The sequence below is a fragment of the Sturnira hondurensis genome, unplaced genomic scaffold (genome assembly GCF_014824575.4).
Source record: "Sturnira hondurensis isolate 20B ecotype Veracruz unplaced genomic scaffold, ASM1482457v3 Scaffold0022201, whole genome shotgun sequence".
NCBI classification, from domain to species: domain Eukaryota; kingdom Metazoa; phylum Chordata; class Mammalia; order Chiroptera; family Phyllostomidae; genus Sturnira; species Sturnira hondurensis.
In genome coordinates this window covers 6,865,411-6,886,045 of record NW_028094832.1, presented here as the reverse complement: position 1 = coordinate 6,886,045, position 20,635 = coordinate 6,865,411, and the positions used below count along the sequence as shown (strand labels likewise).

Here is a 20,635-nt window from a genome sequence, read left to right as displayed (position 1 = left end):
AAGACAGTTGAATTCCCCATTGAATTGCATCTTTCTCCCATGCAGACAGATCATACTTCACTTATTTTTATGCATATCTCACATTTTTTCTTGAAAATTGGATATTTTAGGTGATATATTGTAATAACTCAAGAGCTTAACTCTTTCTGCTCCTCAGGGCTAATGTTGTTGTTTGTTTCATTATATTTGTTTAGTGGATTTACTTAACTAATTCTGTAAAGTCTATTTCCATTGCAATGTGCAGTCTCAGATGCCTAGTCTGTTTTTCTTATTTTTATCTCTTGTACCTGACAACCTAGGAATTGTCCTGAGTCAGTGTAAGTCACTTTTTGCTCAGAAGTTGTGAAAATCCCCTTGCCCTGTTAGACATTTACCCTTTTCAATGCAATGCATGTGTGGTTAGAAGTTGTTATTGTAGGTCGGAGTTTACGCTTTTGCTCTACCCCCACACCATTTAGCCCAGAACTACTGGCATGAAATTTCCCTGTATGATCAGTTTTTTAGAGAACACAGCTTTTTTCATGTGCACAGTCTTCTAGAGTATTTACCATGGGTGTGGTTTTATTGCTATAAGTGGCTTCTTAGTAATTTCTTCTGGGTCACAGTAGACCATTGTTCAGCCAATGTTTTAACCAGACATTAAAGTGGTCCTTAAGACCCTAGTTGCAGTGAGGCTTTTGCCCTCTGCTATGGATCTGTGTGTACTTGGGGAATGCTTACATTCTTGTCTCCTCTCCTTCTCTGATTGCTCTTCAGCTGATTCAGCCTGTACACAGGTGCACAGTCTCTCTGTGTTCCAAGGTTAAATGTACTTCTAGCAGTTCTTCCTGGTTATTTCTCAAAACCTTGCCATTACTCTGCCAAAACATTTTTTTTTTTTTTGCTATTTGTAGAGTTATTTACAACCTTTTAGTTGCTCTCTATCTACCAAGATCAACATTGTTTAGGACATTTCCCCTATCCCCTAAAGGCATGGAATTCTCATTCTTATCCAAATAAAGTCAATTCCCTAAGACAGCACTGTGAAGTGTTTTATTCCCATGGTGTTTCTTTCTCACTGGATATAACTTTTGCAGAACTGCACAATATCTGGGACCAGGAACCGTGGCCCAATTCTTCTGCAGTTGCATCTCTAACCAGGAGTCTGTGTTGGGGGCTGGAGAGTGTCTTCCTGGCTTGTCCCTTCCTTTGAACTTCAACCCTAGCAAGATGTGATGTGGGTGATTGGTGCCCAGTATTCTTGTCTTGTGCTGTCTAGAATAGAGGTTTTGCCCTTTGGATGGGGCCTGGGTGACAAAAGAGAGCCTTGGCCGCCTTGTCCGCGCCTGCACAAAATACAGCTTCGCAACATGGAGTTGGGGAAAACGAGAAACACCAGTGGTCTGCCCATCTGCTGTAATACAGTTGCATAGACTGGAAAATAGAAGGAGGGGGGCCCTGTAAAATGAAGCTTTGTTTGTTATTGATTTGAGAGAGAAAGAGGAATGTGTGTGTGAGGGGGAGAGAGGGATTGAGATTTGTCATTCCACTCATTTATGCCTTCATTGGTTGATTCCTGTATGTGCCCTGACTGGATACCATGAATCTGCAAACTGGGTGTATTGGGAAGTCACTCTAACCTACTGGGCTACCTGGACAGGGCAGATTGAAGTTTTTTGGGTGCTGAGAGGCAATTGGTTGTGGCTCATGGGCCACAGACCCTCACTGTCCTTACTAAAATTGAATTGGTTGTACTAAAGGAGTGATATTTCATTTGCTGTATGCCCTTAGAAAAATTTATAAAGACTTAAATTATTTTAAAAATAATTTTCTGCATATAAATGGTTGTTTTGTTGAGCAGAGTGTACTGCACTCCTTGTTCTGCTTTTCTAGAAAGAGTCAGTCTCACAAAAGGCTTACTTTTAAATATAGTATTTTGTTTCTGTTTTCAAAAGGCCAAAAATTTCATTTGGGAGCATAAGAACTTTAAGGTCTCAAATAAATTATAAACCTTTGTAAATGTTACTAAATAAATTGAAATATTTCTTTTAAAAATTGTCTCTTGGTGATTAAAAATGTAAAATGATAGCCCCTCACCAACCAAAAGAAACACATATAATGCCATAATAGCAACTTTTTTCTTCTAAACAGTCTTCATTTAATTGTTCTTGATAAAATTCCATTTGATATCACCACGTCAATATCAATACTAGCATAAATTTTAATTGATATGGTCTAATTGCTAATCCCATTCTGCTCTAATTTGTAGTTCTACCTATGTCAGAAATATGAATATTTCCAATCGTATACTACAATGCATTTGTTCAAGGACTTCCTTTAATTGCTTCCATTATTCCTGATCCTGTGGTGTAGTTGGGAGAAATCTGGGTAACCCTTTGGATGCTACCCTGTTTTATGTGTCAAAATTGGATTAGATACTATGCATAATGCAAATAACCATGTAATTATTTTGAATTTACAATGTATTTACTACGTAATTGCATAGTAAGTACCATATAATTACAAGATGATTACATGATTATTTCTGCTTTTTACACAGCTTTAAAAGCAAAAGATTTTGTTGCAATTATTATTGGCCTCTATTGGTAAGTGTTACATAGTAGGGGAACAAAATATTTATCATGTAATCAACCAAGCAAGCAACTGTTCTTGGCTCTTTTCAGTTGCAAAATTTTATGTACAATTTACTGTATTAAGCTTTAAACTACTCAAAAATTGAAGTTTATTAACTAAGTTATTGCACTCCAGGCAATAGACATGAGTGGAATGTATTGTTTGATATCTTAAGGTATCTGATTATTCTGTATATCATTCTGTTGAACTATTATGATTGTGTATTTTTAATTGAAGCATTTAATTTTAGGTTGGTTTTTAAAAGATTCCAAGAAAATTTAAATTGGCCAATATGAAGAGAAACTCAAGAAGTGAAAGGAAAGTAATCCCTTAAAATAGCCATACATATGATAATAGAACACATAATTTTTAAAATTCTTTATTCTTTTCTTAACTTTATAAAATAAGCATTTTATGTCAGAGCAGTATTAGAATTGCAGAAAATTGTGAAAATATTACAGAGGATTTCCACATACCCTACACACCCAGTTTACATTATTATTAATATCTTATATTTTATGGTGTGCTTATTATAGTTAATGAGCTAATAATGAACACGGTATTAACTAAATTCCATAACATACTCGGATTTCTTTAGCTTGTACCTACTGTCTTTTTTCTGTCCTAGGATTTCATTCATGATGCCACATTACATATAACTGTCATGTTGTCTGATGCTCCTTTTGGCTGTGATATTTTTTTTTCAGATTTTCCTTGTTTTTGATGACTTCGACAGTTTTCAGATGTATTGGTTAGCTATTTGTAGAATATCTCTCCACAATTGGGACTTATTTAATATTTTTTTCATGACTACACTATGATTTGGTGTGTTTTAAGGAGGTAACCTTAAGGGCAACATGCTAATAAGATCATGGCATGTCAACAGTAGATGTGTAAGCATGATTTATCACTGTTGATGTTCACCTTGGTCACCTGGCTGAGGCAGTGTTTGTCAGAGCTCTCAGCTGTGAGTTACCCACCCCAGTCTATGCTTTACCCTGGGGAGAAAGCCACTGTGCATCCCACGCTAAAGCACAGGGACATTATGCTCAGCCTCCGTGAGGGCAGAATAGATGCATAAATCATTCGGGACTCTTGTGCACAGCAGCTATATTTATCACCGCTTACTTATTTACTCAATTATTTATAGTAGTATAGAGTCTTGCACATTTGGCTCAAAATTTGGGGTTTTGTTCTAACACTACTTAATTTTGTTAATCAAACTGTTCTAGACTTGGTCACCAGCAGCTCTTTCCATCGGTCCCTGGGTTGCTTAGATACACTGGATATTGTGAATGTTTTGACCAATTATGTATAAAGCTGCCATATGAATTTGTTTGCAGATTTTTGTGAGAATATCAGTTATCGGATCTGTTGGGTAAACTTTTAGAAGCGTCATTGGTTCAGTGTATGGTAAGACTATAATGAGTTTTATACAAATGTGACAACCTGTCTTCCAAGTGACTGTTCTAGTTTATATCGACACCAGTAATGAATGAGGGTTCCTCTTGCTGCACATTATTGTTAGCCATTGAAGTAGAAGGATTTTTTTTAATTTTTGTCATTATAATAGGTACCCAGTGATATCTCATTGTTGTATTAACCTGCAACTACTAATAATATATTGCATATCTTTTTCTATACTTTCATTTTGTATGTAATCTTTGGTGAGATACTTTTTAGATCAGTTTTCCATTTTTTTAAATTGGGTTGTTTGTTTTCTTATTTTGAAGTTTTAATTCTTCTTTATATAATTTGTATACACCTCTTTGTCAGATACGTAATTTTGAAATATGACGTGACAGTTGGTGGTGGTATTTTGTTTTTTTTTTTCACAGTATCTTTTGCTTAAGAGTATTTTAAAACTTAAATAAAACATGAGTGATCAGGTTTGTCTTTCATGAGTTATACTTTTAGTTTTGTGTTTGTACGAGTTTTCTATAGGTGCCATAACAAAGTATTACAACCTCCAACCTCAGTGTCTTAAACAACAAAAGTTTATCGTGTCATGGTCCAGAGGTTTGAAGCTCAAGAGCAAGATGTCAGAAGGGCCGTTCTCCCCCAGAACATATCCAGGTCCCTGGAGGTATCTGTTCCAGGACTTTCTCCTGGCTTCTGGTGGTTCTGTGGCTTCTGGCAGCGTAATTCCAATCTTCACTTGGCGTTCCTCCTCTGTGTCCGAGCTCCCGTCCCGTGTAAGGACTCCAACCAGAGTGGATTAGGGGCCCACTTTTCTACAGTATAGCTTCATCGTAAATCAACTAAATACATTTTCCACAGCCCTATTTTTTAATAAGTTCATATTCTGAGGTACTGGGGATTAGGGTTTCAAAATACAGATTTGGGGAACCCAGTTTAACTCAGAACAGTCTCTAGAACACATCATCGAACTCATGGCCACATAAATGTTCTCCTTTATTTTCCTCCAGATGTTTATTAGGGTCGCATTTTACACTGAGGTATATGATCCATTTTGAATAACTTTTGAAAGTTTTAAGGTTAATGTCTAGGTTGATGTTTTTGGTTTTTGCATTTGTTACAACACCACTTATTGAGATTAGACTTTATTCATTGCATTGATTTTCCTCCTTTGTCGAATATCAGTTGACCATATTTGTGTGGGGTTTTATTCCTGGGTTTTCTGCTCTGTTCTACTGATACCTGCATCTACGCTTTGCCAATCTATGTTGTCTCAAGGTTTACATTTTTAAAGTATTTATTGAAATTTACTTGTGTGAGTCCTTCAGCTCTTTGTTCTTCAGAATTGGGTTAGCTCATCTAAATCTTTTGGTATTACACAGGACCTTTAGAATCAGGTAAATTTTCCCAAGGGCGGGATAGGACTCGCTGAAAATTTCAGCAATCAAAACTAAAAGGACAAGATATTCACTCTGGCCTCTCTCTGTAGCTCGTATAAGTTCTTGTCTGAGTGACTTGGCTATAAGCCATACAAATGTCAGCCTTCTAAGGAAATGAGGCAGCAGTGGCTTCACTGCCCCACGGTTGGTATCTCAGATACAAGACAATGGAAAGCTCCATGGCAGATGCCTTTTTAGTGATAAGCCTCTGCTTCTGCTGATGAAGGCTGCCTTGTTAACTGAAGTGTCATCTCCTGTAGCCGATGAGTGTTATTTGCTCACACTGGGAGAAGTTTGAAAACCTAGGCAGTGTGTTTCAACATTAATGTACATACAAACCACCAAAATACACTGTTGAAGTATATATTCTGATTTCCTTTGTCTGTGGAGGGCCATGTCGTTAATAAGCTTCAAGAGATGCTGCTGCTGTTTTGTGAATGACACGTTGAGGAGCAGAGAGCGAGAGGGTTTTTTCTCAAACTTCAGCATGCCCCAAAGGATTTAGACAGCTCAATACACATATTGTTGGCTTCATCCCCAGAATTTGTGATTCATTATGTCTGGGTTGGGTGCTTTGAATTTGAATTTCTAACAAGTTCCCAGGTTATGTTGAGGCTGAAGGTCCGGGAACCAAAATTTAAAAAAAAACATTGACTCAAAATTCTAATCTATAACTATTCCAAAATGGAGAAGTATCAGGATTCTAACCTATTTGATAGGTTCCAGAAAAAAAACAAAACAGAACAAAATATTCTCCTTATGCCTTATCACTTGTTGACTCACCTATTGGCCAGCTAATCCAAAGCCTGACTGCCCTGTTTTTCTAGAGAAATGACACCTATTGGCAGTGCTGGTGGTTATAATTAAAATGTTTCAGCCACTAACAAAGATATTTTTATGTTACCTTTTTTACATACATAATTGAAAGGTGAGGCCATACTGTCATTCATACACTAGATTGTAACTATATGCTTCCAAGAACACAGAAAAATATAGGCAAAAGTATGTAAGAAAAAAAGGTGGCTGTTTAAGACATCTTAATAGTACAAAGGAGAAAAATCCAGCCAAAAAATGAGAATAGGCTGTGTTAGGTGATGATGTTAATATAATTGACAGAGTTTGTTCACCATTTTTTCGGATACACATTCTTGTGATGAGTCAAAAAATTGGAAACAATAAAAACAAACCAACAAAATGATTTAAGAAACGTAAAGAAAAAAGAAAAAGAAAATTATATACACTCCATCTGGGGAAAAATGGCTATATTCTTCCTCACTTGCTGATAGTTCTTTATACTTTCCAGTTACTGAATCTTAATGATTGAACAATTTTGTCTCTCACACATTTTATACACAACTATTCAGCAGATCTATGTGGCACAGTCCTCCAAATACAGGATTTAACCATTCCCTACCATCCCCACTGCTAACACGCTGGGCCAGACAACACTTTCTTCTGTCTGGTGTTACCACACTAATACGCCCCCTTGCTTTCTCAGCATTGCCTCAGTCACCCATGTAAAAGATGAGACCGATCACATGACTGCTGTATTCAACAATTTCTAGTGGCTTTTTACCACTCTCAACAGACACAATTCTTATTAAGTCCCACAAGACTCCCACAGTCTGGGCATATGTTACTTTTGTAACCAGCACCCTCTGGCTCATTCTGGTCATCAAACCTGCTAGCCATGCTCCTGGTCTTTGGTGTTTCTTTTGCTTACCCCCCTGGAAATGTACTTGAGTCATTTCTTGTAATGCAGGCCTTTGTCACATGTCACATTGACAATCATATCTTTCTACACTGTCCTGACATAGTAACTACGTCTCTCCCTATACTTATTTTCCCACTTCTCTTACTTTATATTGCTCCATAGCACTTATTATTATCACACATGAAATACACTTTTATTGTGTGCTCTCTATAGTGTCCTAGTATAATATAAGCTGTAAGGAAAAAAACCTCTTTTTTTGTGATGGGGACATTTTTGTTCATTGCTGTATACCTAAAATCTAGGAGAGTGCTTGACGATTCAAAACAAAAATATACAGAATTAGAATTATGAATGAAAAAAATGTATATGAGAGAAAAATCCAGAGAATCTTAAAATTGAATAATGCAAGTTCAATGGGAAAAAAAGAAGACTAGTGAGGAATAAGTAATAAAATTAACAAATGCTTTTAAAAATATGTTTTATTGCCCTGGCTGGTGTAGCTGAGTGGATTGAGCGCAAGCCTGCGAACCACACGATCGAGGTTCGATTCCCAGTCAGGGCACATGCCTGGGTTGCAGACCAGTTCCCGGCAGGGGAGTCATGAGAGGCAACCACACATTGATATTTCTCTCCTTCTCTTCCCCGCTAAAAAATAAATAAATAGATAAGTAAAATTTAGAAAAAATAAAAATAAAAATATATTTTATTAGTTATGCTATTATAGTTCCATATTTTTCACCTCTTTATTCCCCTCCACCCTGCATCGCCCTTCCCACCAGTGTTGCCCCACCTTAGGTCATGTCCGTGGGTCATACATATAAATTTTTGGGCCTCTCCATTTGCCTTACTATTGCCTTAACCTCCCCCTGTCTATTTTGTACCTAGCATTTATGCTACTTGTTCCCTATATCTTTCCCCCCATTCTCCCCCTCTCACTAATAACCCTCCATGTGATCTCCATTTCTGTGATTCTGTTCTTGTTTGAGTGGTTTGTTTAGTTTGTTTTCGTCTTTGTTTAGTTTTGTTTTTAGGTTCAGTTGTTGATGGTTGTGAGTATGTGTTGTTATTTTACTGTTCATAGGTTTAATCATCTTCTTTTTCTTAGATCATTTCCTTTAACATTTCATATAATAAGGGCTTGGTGATGATGAACTCCTTTAACTTGACCTTATCTGGGAAGCACTTTATCTGCCCTTCCATTCTAAATGATAGCTTTGGCCCTGGCTGGTGTAGCTCAGTGGATTGAGCACGGGCCTGTGAACCACATGATCACGGTTCGATTCTCAGTCAGGGCACATGCCTGGGTTGCAGGCCAGTTCCCAGGAGGGGACTCATGAGAAGCACCCATACATTGATGTTTCTCTCCTTCTCTCCTTCCCTTCCTCTCTAAAGATAAATAAATAAAACCTTTTAAAAAATAAATAAATGATAGCTTTGCTGGTTAGAGTAATATTGGATGTAGGTCCTTGCCTTTAATGACTTTGAGTGCTTCTTTCCAGCCTCTTCATGCCTGAAAGTTTCTTTTGAGAAATCAGCTGACAGTCTTATGAGATCTCCTTTGCAAGGTACTATCTCCTATTCTCTTGTTGCTTTGAAGATTCTCTCCTTATCTTCAATTTTGAGTGATATACTTAGGATGTGTCTTGGTGTATGGTTCCTTGGGTCCAACTTCTTTGGGACTCTCTGAGCTTCCTGAACTTACTGGAAGTCTATTTCCTTTGCCAGTTGGGGAAGTTCTCCTTCATTATTTTTTCAAACAAGTTTTCAATTTCTTGCTCTTCCTCTTCTCCTTCCAGCACCTCTATGATTTTGGTTTTGGGATGTTTGAAATTGTCCCAGGGGTTCCTAATTCTCTCCTCATTTTTTTTGAATTCTTGTTTCTTCATTCTGTTCTGGCTGAATGTTTATTTCTCCCTTGTGCTCCAAATCGTTAATTTGAGTCCCAGTTTCCTTCCCATCACTGCTGTTCCCTAAGATGGAGGCATAGGTAGATACACTATGCCTCCTCCTACAACCAAAAGCAGGACAACAACAAATTTAAAAACCAAAAAATAATAAGCACTGCCAGAAAATCCAACTGTATGGAATCCCGGCATCAAAGCAGTTAAAGAAGAAACATTCATCCAGACTTTGCCACAGTGCAGCTCTGTGGTTGCCCCACCCTGGCAAATACCTAAGGCTCCACCTCTTACAACATAGCAGATGTGCTGAGACAAAAGATATGGTCCAAATGAAAGAACAGATCAAAACTCTGAAAACAGAACTAAGGGATGAAGAGATAGCCAGCCTATCAGATGCAGAGTTCAGAACACTGGTAATCAGGATGTTCAAAGAAATCGCTGAGTATGGTTGCAAAATAGAGGAATAGATGAAGGCTGTGCAATGTGGAATACGTAAATACTTTCCTAAAATCTTTTTTTATATTAAAAGTGCACATGTAGTGCCTCTGTACAGTAATTAAGTGCATAGACTCTAGCAGTAAATAGAAAAATCTAGAAATGTGTTGTCAAACAAAATAGATTTCTTGCCAAGAATGTAATACAGCTGTTTTTTTTAAAACTGAAAATTTAAATACATATAATAATGTTTATAGGTGGAGATTATGCATGTATTTGTGAAAGAAAAAAAAAGCAACTGAGTGGTCTCCCACTCCAGATGGATACTTCTACCTTTTCCCACAGTACTGTTTGTTTCTGGGCCCATGTGTGCTGAGCAGGAACACAGAGTTAGCTGGAGCCATGTGACTAAGTTCTTGACAGTGAGGGAGGACTGGCTGTGATATGTACTGAGTGTGGCCCAAGACACCTGGGTATGTTTTGTTCTCTGCACTCTTATTCTTTCCCAGTTTCTCCACCTGGAAAACCCAATGCCCAGGTATACTGAAAAATAACTGGTGTTTCTGATCAAGTTTGAGGAGCAGAGATGCCTTACAAATCCAGAAAGTTCATATCAATATCATAAGGAGAAACCTTTCCTGTTTCTTAGTTTAAATGAGCAGACTTAGTGCCAGGCAAGATTAAGGAAGAACATAGACATGTTATTGTATATCAGGTATATTTCTGAATCTCAGGGCAGAGGAAATAAAACTTTCAGTTTTTTAGCCACATTCCCATCATAAAATATAACCATCCAAAATAATATACTAGCCATTTGCCTTTACACTAAAGATCACCTATTCAGGTGTTTCATCGGAAGAAAGAGTAACTTACACTCCTTAATATACCTCTCTAATGTTGTAATGATGTGTGAGTTATTTTTTTTTACTATTTTTCCTCTAATAAAAATAATGATTATAGAAGAAACTGAAAAATCTATAATTTAGTATAAGATGTCAAGTCAAATAATTTAGCTGAATTGGTTATAAAGAAGAGAGAAAATGACCCAAATAATCAATAATTTTCAGAATGCTTTTTGCCCTTGAATATTTTGCATAGACTGTTCCCTCAATCTCTCAGCTTGAAATGATTTATATATATATATAAAAAATAGATATATATATCTATTTATATATATATATGAAAAATAGATCTCTCCCTCTCTCTCTCTCTCACACATACACACATATATACACACTCCTCCTTTAAGGCTCAATTCAAACATCACCTTCTCCCACAGAATTCTCTCCATACTTCATTATGACTCATGTGACACAATGTTTTATGATAATTTATCTATATATTACCTTCTATTTTGAGATCCCCAAAACCTTGAAAACAAGAAATACTACTCAAAATTACATGAGCTCAATTACAAGATGGACTGATCATGCACCAAAAAAATAAGCCAAACTTAATGAGACATAGGGTAGATGAAAAATGAAAATTCTTACATTTGAGTTAAAAGTAGCAATTTTACAAGGGATATCAGAGAGGAGCCTGACTTAACCATAATCCACATAAAATGGCTTATGAGGTTTTGTTAGCTCCACAGTGTGTGAGTCAACAATGCAGCATGATTGCCAAAGCAAGCAATAAGCACAATGAAACTGTTTCACTTTGCCAGGCTCAATAAACATTATTTTACTATTCTGATGCTCTCTAATTAGGATAATTAAGAACTGAAGTGTCAACATTGGCCCCATCTACTAATTTCCTGATTTTCATGAAATTTAACCATGCCATGTTTTGCAGCTCTGCATTCTACCACTCCGTGTTTTCTTTTTTAATACTATCCCTCACTCCTAGCTGCCTGAGGCATGCATTAGGCAGTTTGCATCAATGTCCACAGAGATGCTGTGATAAGATATGCAGTCATAACAACTACAATGATATAATATTAAAAATTTTGCCTTACTAGCAGTTGTATTTCAGTCAAACAGTGGCTTTAATACTTTTTGATTAATGCTAAGTTTGATACCTATAAAAATAGAAAATTTTTATTAAGGTAAACTACAATGTTACTTAAACAATTGCATGGAAAAAAAGATAATAACAATCTTGGAAATATTTTTGAAAATTACAAATTAATAGGCAACTCAAAGAGTTGTACCTACCCGTGATATTTAGGCACAGGAAGTCCACATATTTATGTATGTGTTTCAAAATTGACATCTCCAAGTCTAGTCACTGGTTTTTCAAATTGTATAATGCCATTCAATTAGAAAATAATTTTTCTTTTTTGTTTTATCTCTTTTCCTCTTTTTTATTGTTATGCAATTATAGTTGTCCTTATTTCCCCCCACATTACTCTCCCAAACCATACCACCTGCACTTCCCACATTCAATCCTCCCCCTGCCCCATTGTCTTTGCCCGTGGGTCCTTTATCCATGTTTCTTGACTTGACCCTCCCCCTTTCCCCCCCCATTATCTCCCTCCCTCTTCCCCTCTGGTTACCCTCACTTTGTTCTTTATTTCCATGTCTCTTGTTCTATTTTGCTTGCTTGTTTTGTTGATTAGGTTCCACTTATAGGTGAAATAATATGGTATTCGTCTTTCACTGCCTGGCTTATTTCACTCAGCATAATGCTCTCCAATTCCATCCATGCTGTTGTGAAGGGTAGGAGTTCCTTCATTCTTTTTGTCACAGCATATTTCATTGTGTAAATGTACCAGTTTTTTGATCCACTCATTTATGGCTGTGCACTTAAGCTGTTTCCAGCACTTGACTATTATAAATAATGCTGCTATGAACATTTGGCTGCAGAGATTCTTTTGGATTAGTGTTTCAGGGTTCTTAGGATATAGTCCCAGCAGTAGAATTGCTGAGTCAAAAGGCAATTCCATTTTTGTTTTTTTGAGGAAATCCCATACTGTTTTTCATAGTGGCTACACCAGTCTGCATTCCCACCAACAGTGTATGAGGGTTCCCTTTTCTCCACAGCCTCACCAGTGTTTGTTGTTTGTTGATTTGTTTATTATAGCCAGTCTTTTAAAATATTATAGTATTAAAGTAACCCTCTATCGTGAAGATAGAAAATTACTCCTCCAACTTTCTCTTCAAATTACAGATAAGTGTCTTATCTCAAATCAGAATGGAAAGTGTCTCATCTCCTGCCTGAGATGCAAATGTCTAGATCGGGTTCCTGAGAAGCAAAAGCCTGAGAGAGAGCTCTTGGTACTCACAGTTTACTGACTGAGAACTTTTCAAGAAAACCTTAAGGGAGTCCATGGAATAGGATAAGGAAGGGAAAAGTGCCAAGCAATAATGTGGGTTCAGGTCGATCCTGAACTTTGCCTGACCTACATGGTGAAAGGGAGGTTAGGAGAAGGAACTTAATCTGTTACATTGCCCTTATCTGAGGCAAGGGGATCAGCATTTACAATATTATATTAGGAAGTCACTGGCTAGAGCTTCTCTCAGAGTCTGAGTGGGTCTGATTAACTTCTGGTGTAAGGTAGCTCCAACCAGCCAAGAACAATTTTCCACAGAAAGGGAAGCATCTGCTAGTGATAACAGCCAATACTCACAGACACTCAGAAATGGGCCACAAGCACAGAACCAGGAAAGGGAATCTAGGTTGTACATTACCCAGATATAGTTTTTCTAGAATTCTGTGGTTGAAATAACCAAACAATTTATAAGAGAAGAGTTACTGGAAGAACTGTGGGCCACCATCACCGATGCTACAGCTAGTACCAAGGCTGGAACTAACGTTATAAGTCCCCTTTCATACCAGCCCTTCCTGAGTCCCCTCACTCTTGGAGAGCATTGCTGCACAGTAGAGGCTTACAAGGGAGGATGACTCAGACCTCAGTCTTGGGGAAACCTGTGTCTGGACCTCAAGTTATCATGCATTTATTAGATGCAGGTGCTGCATTTGCTAGTTTACAGTTCAAATTGGCCTCGTGGGCACCACCCGTTGCCTTAATGGGTCTATTGGATATCAAATGTATTCATTCCTCCCTCAATTAGAAAGCATCAGCACTGACTTTTGAGGGCAGTCGGAGTCAGTTATCTCTGCCAGACTGTATACTGGTATGAGGAACCCCAAATAATCCTGTGTTAATCTTAGATTTAACCATATAGAGTCCCCTCTTAGAAATCATCCCTAGAGACTGAGGACCTCTGGGCTCACAGATTCTATAGAAAGAGACTCATGGATTCCTCAAGTGGGTACTTAGAAAGATTGGTAAATAGGACCTTATGAGCTGAATTGTCCCTCCCACTGATTCTTATATTTAAGCACTGATCCTCAGTACTTCAAAGGGTGGCTGTGTTTGGGATAGAATCTTTAAAAGACAATTAAGTTAAAATAAGACCATGAGGGTGAACCCTAAACCAGCCTTGCTATTTTTACTAGAAGAGATCTGGATGTAAAAAGAGATACCAAAGTCTGTGTGCCCAAAGAAAATAACCTATGTGAGGACACAGTGAGAAGGTGGCCATCCACAAGACAAACACAGAAGTCTTAGAGAGGAACCCAACCCATCAACACCTTGATCTTGAACTTCTAGCATGTAGAAATGGGAGAAATAAATTTTTGTTGTTGAAGTCACCTAGTTTGTGGTATTTTTATTGTAACAACCCTGTCCTAGAGCCACTTCTGCTTTCAGTTCTTGTTTCCTAGACCCATATATTTTATCTACTGGGGATACAGTGCCACCTAATGCCTATTTTTAAGGAGTAAACCTCATACTAAATATTAGCATCCTTTTTTTGTATGGGATCGTATTTTTATTTTTATAAGTGTAGTCCACTGATCTTTCAGGTAAATAGGTTCAGGTGATGAGGCAGGCAGTGTGGCCAGAAGGTCCTGTGGTTTAGTGCACTGCTACACTTACTTTGCTGTACACTAGGTCCCTTTGTCCAAGGTGACTTGTGTGATAGCCCATCAATGAGAAATAGACTTTGCAGAATGATTGGATGAGGAGATCTGCAAGTCTCTCTCTATAACAACAATAAACTGGTCAATTTTTTCATGTTAAACAAACATTTCATTTTTTTGAATTAAAATAGATATGACAAATTGTGATAGATGTATTGATGTTTAAGAAAAATGACTGAACTCTTTGTAAGAACCATGCACATTTATGGGATTTTTAAGCCTTGAACAAATTCTACTTCACTCCAAAACTTTCCAACCCTGTTCTATCAGAGAGTGTTCAACTGGAGCTGAGCAAAAGATGAAAACTGGCTACTTCACTGCTGGGCAGCACCAACTTGGCTAGGAGCAGAGCAGCTAAAAGCCCTATGACAAATGGTGTTGCCGAAAACAATATTGATCTCGATGACAACCAGCCTTGCAGCTACCTGAAGTTGTGATATTGGTTGGGCAAGAAATAAATGAGAAGACATGCTAGTTTATCATGGAGAACTAAGGACCGAGATAGCCAGAGTAAACTTGATACACTACCACACATCCTAGGTGGTCTCGATGCTATGCACACACAGGGTGGGGCAAAAGTAGGTTTACTGTTGTTTGTATGGAAAATAATACACTAATTTAAAAAATAATACAAGAATGGATTCTGTGTTTTACATACTCACAGAGGTAAACCTTCTTTGTCCCACCCTGTGTGTGCATGAGGATGCATATGAACTTAGGATAGAGTAGAGAGAGCACTTGTTCCTTGATGACATGGCAAAACCCAGCAAAAGGTAAAAAGTGGGACAGCTCTGCCCAGTGTGGTTCAGTTGGTTGGAGTGTCACCCCATAATTGGAAGGTCATGTTTCAATTACCGGTCGCAGCACATGCCTGAGTTGTGGGTTCAGTCACAGATCTGGGTCTATATGAGAGGCAGCCAATTGATGTTCTCTCTCTCCTTTCCTCTCTTGGAAAAAAAGGGGAGAAAAAAAACAGTGAAAAGATATCTTCAGATGTGGAAAAAAACAAAACAAAGCAAACCTGGGACAGATTTGTAAATTTCCTGAATTATGAATGTACAGCTCAATATTTTTAAAAAGTATTTACTTTTTTATTGTTTATACTATTAGAGTTGTTCCTGATTTTTCTCCCTTTACCCACCTCCACCCATTCCCACCCTCACCCCTCCCTCAACCAATCCTTATATCACTGTTCATGTCCATGGGTCATGCATAAATGTTCTTTGGTTAATCCCTTCACTATTTTTAATTTAGTGTCCCCCCTCCCTTCTAGCAACTATCATTCTGTTTCATATATCTGTGCCTCTATTTCTGTTTTGTTTATTAGTTTATTGTGTTCATTAGATGCTGCATATAGGTGAGATTATATGGCATTTGTATTTCACTGACTGGCTTATTTCACTTAACATAATACTCTCCAGGTCCATCCTTGCTGTTGCAAAAGGTAAGAGTTCCTTCTTTTTTACTGCTGTGTAGTACTCCATTGTATAAATGCAACACAGCTTTTTATCTGCTCATCTACTTATGGGCACTTTGCCTGTTCCTAGGTCTTGGCTATTGTAAATAGCACTGCTACGAACATAGGGCTACATATTTTTTTTGTATTGTGTTTTCAGGATTCTTATTCCCAGAAGTGGAATTGCTGGGTCAAAAGCCAGTTTCATTTTTAATTTTTTTCAGGATACTCCATCCTGTTTTCCACTTGGGCTGTCCCAGCTTGCATTCCACCAGCAATGCACGAGGATTTCCTTTTCTCTACCATTTGCCAACACTTGTTTTTTGTTGACATATTATCGATGCCATTCTGGCAGGTGTGAAGTGACATCTCATTGTGGTTTTAATTTGCATCTCTCTGATGATTAATGATGTTGAGGATTATTTCCTATGTCTATGGGCCCTTTGTGTCTCCTCTTTGGAAAAGTTTCTGTTCAGGTCCTTTACCATTTTTAATTGGATTATTTGTCTTCCTGGTGTTGAGTTGTATTAGTTCTTCATATATTTTAGAGAGTAAACCCTTACAGATGTATCACTGGCAAAAATGTTCTCCCATAGAGTGACTTTACTTTTCATCTTGTTGATGGTTTCTTTAGCTGTGAGAAGCATTTTAACTTGATGTAGTCTCATTTGTTTATTTTTCTTGTATTTCCCTTCCCCCTAGGAAATATATCAGCAAAAATACTGCTACTTGAGGTATTTGAGATTTTAGTGTCAATGTTTACTTCTAGAATTTTGTAGTTTCATGGCTTACATTTAAGTGTTTTAGCTATCCATTTTGAGTTTATTCTTGTGTATGGTGTAAATTGGTGGTGTAGTTTCATTTTTTTTCCCGTGCACCAGTCCAGTTTTCCAACATCATTTATTGAAGAGACTGTGTTTGCTACATTCTACACGTTTGCCTCCTTTGTCAAATTTCAATTGACTGTAAAGGCATGGGTTTATTTCTAGGCTCTCTGTTTCGTTCCATTGATATACATGTCTCTTCTTCAGCCAGTACCAGGTTGTTTTGATTACAGTGGCCTTACAGTATAGTTTGACATCAAGAATTGTGATACTTTCAACTTTGTTCTTATATTTTAGATTGCTATAGCTATTTGGGGTATTTTATTGTTCCATATAAATTTTTTCAATATTTGTTCTAGATTTGTGATATATGCCATTGGTTTTTCAATAGGGATTGAATCAAATCAATAGAGTGCTTTGGGTAGTATGACTTTTTAAGATGTTAATTAATGTTTTCAATCCATAAACATGGTATATATTTCCACTTATTTTCATCCCCCTCAATGTTCTTTCTTCAATGTTCTATAGTTCTCCAAATACAAATCTTTTACTTCCTTGGTTAAATTTATTTCTACATACCTTGTTTTTTTGTGTGTTTGCTTTTGTTGCAATAGTAAATAGTATTTTTTTGTTTCTATTTCTGATAGCTCATTATTGATATATAAATATACTATCAATTTCTGAGCATTGACTTTGTATCCTGCTACTTTTCCAAATTCACTTGTTAAGTCTGGTATTTTTTTGTTGGAATCATTAGTGTTTTCTATGTACGGTATTATCTGCAAATAATAACAGTTTTACATCTTCCTTTGCTCCTGGTTTTAAGGGAAATACTTTTTTAGTTTTTGCCCATAGCTAATGATTTTCACTGTTGGTTTTTCATATATAGCCTTTATTATGTTGAGGTATGATCCCTCTATTCCCACTTTGTTGAGAGTTTAATTAAGTGGGTGCTAGGTTTTACTGAATGTTCTTTTCTGCATCTATTCATACAATCATGTGATTTTTATCTTTGCTTTGGTTTATGTGACGTATCACATTTATTGGTTTAAGAATATGCTACCAACCATACATCCCTCAAATATATCCTATTTGGTCATGGTGTATGGCATTTTTAATGTATTGCTGGAAGCTGTTAGTATTTTGTAGAGGATTTTAGCATCTGTGTTCTCCAGGGATATTAGCCCATAATTCTCTTTCTTTGTTGTATCTATCTGTTTTTAACATTAGGATAATGCTGGTCTTATAAAAAGAGCTTGGAAATCTTCCCACCTCTTGATTTTTTTGGAATATTTTGAGAAGGATAGGTGTTAGTTCTTTTTTGAATGATTAGTAAAATTTGCCTGTGAAGCCATCTGGTGCAGGATTTTTGTTTACTGGGACTTTTTTTTTTATTACTGCTTCAATTTCATTCACTGTTATCAGTCTATTCAGGTTTTCTGTTTCTTCCTGATTCAGTTTTAGAAAATTGCATGTTGCTAGAAATTTATTCATTTGGTCCAGGTTTTCCAATTTCTTAGTGTATATTTGTTCATAGTAATTTCTTACAATCCTTTGTATTTCTGTGGAATCAGCTGTTACTTTTTGTCTTTCATTTCAGATTTTATGTATTTGGGTCCTTTCTCTCTCTATCTCTTTCATTCTCTCTTTATGAGTCTAGTTAAAGGTTTGTCAATCTTATTTATCTTTTCAAAGAACTACCTCCTGGTTTCATTGATCTCCTTTATTCTTTTCTTTGTCTCTATGTTATCTATTTTTGCTGTGATCTTATTTTCTTCCTTCTACTTGTTCTGGGCATTGTTTGTTTCTGTTTTTCTAGTCCTTTTAGATGTAGGTTAGATTGTTTATTGTATAGCTTAACCTTTACAGAAATGAATCATAAAGAGTGGAAACCTTACTTAATCAAGGTCGTTAAGCACTATCTCTGGCCAAACTTCAGCTGACTATGAGCTATACTAGTCCATGTGTCACCATTAGAATCTCAAGCTTAATAATAAAAGTAAATAAATAGATGAACTGGAAAGAAAGATCACTGCCTTCACATTGCAGAACACATAAACGCTATAGAATTGGTAAAGGTAAGTGGATAAAATTATAAACAAATAAATAAAAACCTTCAAATTCAATAGTAATGAGCACCAGAATCCAGAGTATCTACAATAGATTATTTAAAATATAATCAGTTTTCAGCAAAAAATTATGAGAGATGTGAAGAAACACGAATATGTGCTACATACCTAAGAAAAAAATCAATATAAATTCTTTCTGTAAGTCTATATATTGAATTTCACAAAAAACTTCAAAGAAGTTATTATAAAGATGTTTAAAGAATGAAAGGAAACCTTGACTAAAGATTTAGAAGGGAAATATGACAATGACTTCTCAAGTAAATAGCAATAAGTGGATAGAAATGATAGAGGCCAACTAAAGTTCTGGTGTTGAAATGTGCAATCATTAAAATAAAAAAATCATAGAAGTATCTAACCAGAAGACACAAATTATGAAAATTAAAAATAAAGATTTTTGCATGGAGTGGCTTTGGTGGCACAGACAAAATGTAGGAAGGTCAGACCAAGCAAGCAGGGGACCAGACAACCACAGACAGCCCTCCAGCAACAGGAAACCATCCAGCAATTTAACCTCTTGGGCAGCTAACCAACCACCCAGCAAGTTTATCTGAGGCCCTCCACTGTCAGCTCAGGTTTGGCTGGCCCCTGGCCCGCCTGCCACAGACCTGGTGACAGCCCAGGGGTGAGCACTAGCATCTGTTTCCTTCAGTTCTCAGGGTTTGGAGGTGGCTGCACAGTCAGCCCTGAAAGGTGTGCTAAAAGGTACCACCACGATGTCTCTGAAGGAGTGGTTTACTGAGATAAAAAACACCAGGCAGCTGATGCAAGCTTCCACACACCAACAACAGCCGTTAGCTACTGGCAGAAACAGGAGACTGGCCCAGCAGCTGGAGAATAGTCCCTCGGTTCAGGCAGCGTTAAAACTGAAGCAAAAGTTCTCAAAGTAGCACTAGGTGCTGTTAGGCCCATGAGGGGCTCTGGCCAAGGGAAGTAGAGGACTGCCCATAATCCAGAAAGGCTTGCTCATGGGAGGACTATGCCCTTGGGGGACCTACCACAAGTACCCACTTTAGGGGTGAGATGTAGCTCTGAGGTCAAAACCTGCCCCAAGGTGGACGAGCAGTAGCTCCCCTAGGGGGTTTATTATTTTTTTAAAAGATTTTATTTATTTATCTTTAGAGGGGAAGGGAAGGAGAGAGGGAGAGAAATATCAATGTATGGTTGCCTCTGGTGTGTCCCCTGCTGGGAACTGGCCTGCAACCCAGGCATGTGCCCTGTCTGGGAATCGAACCTCGATCATGTGGTTCGCAGGCTTGCGCTCAATCCACTGAGCTACACCAGCCAGGGCCCCTAGTGGGTTTAAAAAGAGGTGGTGGATGTCCTGGCAAAGGGGACCTGGGGTGTGGAGCTATGGGTTGTGGTAGAATCGATAGTAGAGGTTGCTGTATGATAGGTCGGAGAGGTGGGGCTTTAGGGACAGAAACTGAGGCCTTGGACAAAGGACAGTGCCCTTGTTCACCCTGTACTGACCAAGGAACAAGTACACAACCAATTGGGTGTGTACACATTGAAAACAAAAGGACACCTGCTGACTTAGAAACTGTCATGACACAAATTCCTAGACCAGTGATTGAAGCCTGCTTGCCCTCTTGTGAGAGATTCTTGTTAAAGTTATCACTAATTAAATTATGTTTATTTATAAATAACCTTCAGATAACAGAAGTTAAGATGCCTGATTGATGTTGAGAGGACCTATTATAATAGTCTATAAACTTGTCGGTGGTTTGTGCATTTAGTGTGTTTCTTTTAGTTTTTGGATGCTGTGTTGTATGAAAC

General features: G+C 37.4%; 1 protein-coding gene across 1 annotated transcript; it reads left to right on the top strand.

The window, feature by feature from the left end:
• Nucleotides 1-15,203: 15,203 nt before the first annotated feature.
• LOC118978957 (chromatin target of PRMT1 protein-like) lies at nt 15,204-19,746 on the top strand. The gene is made up of 2 exons (XM_037034790.1): nt 15,204-15,223; nt 19,509-19,746. The coding sequence occupies exons 1-2, from the start codon at nt 15,204-15,206 to the stop codon at nt 19,744-19,746; spliced, it is 258 nt and encodes an 85-aa protein (XP_036890685.1).
• The last annotated feature ends 889 nt before the right edge of the window (nt 19,747-20,635 follow it).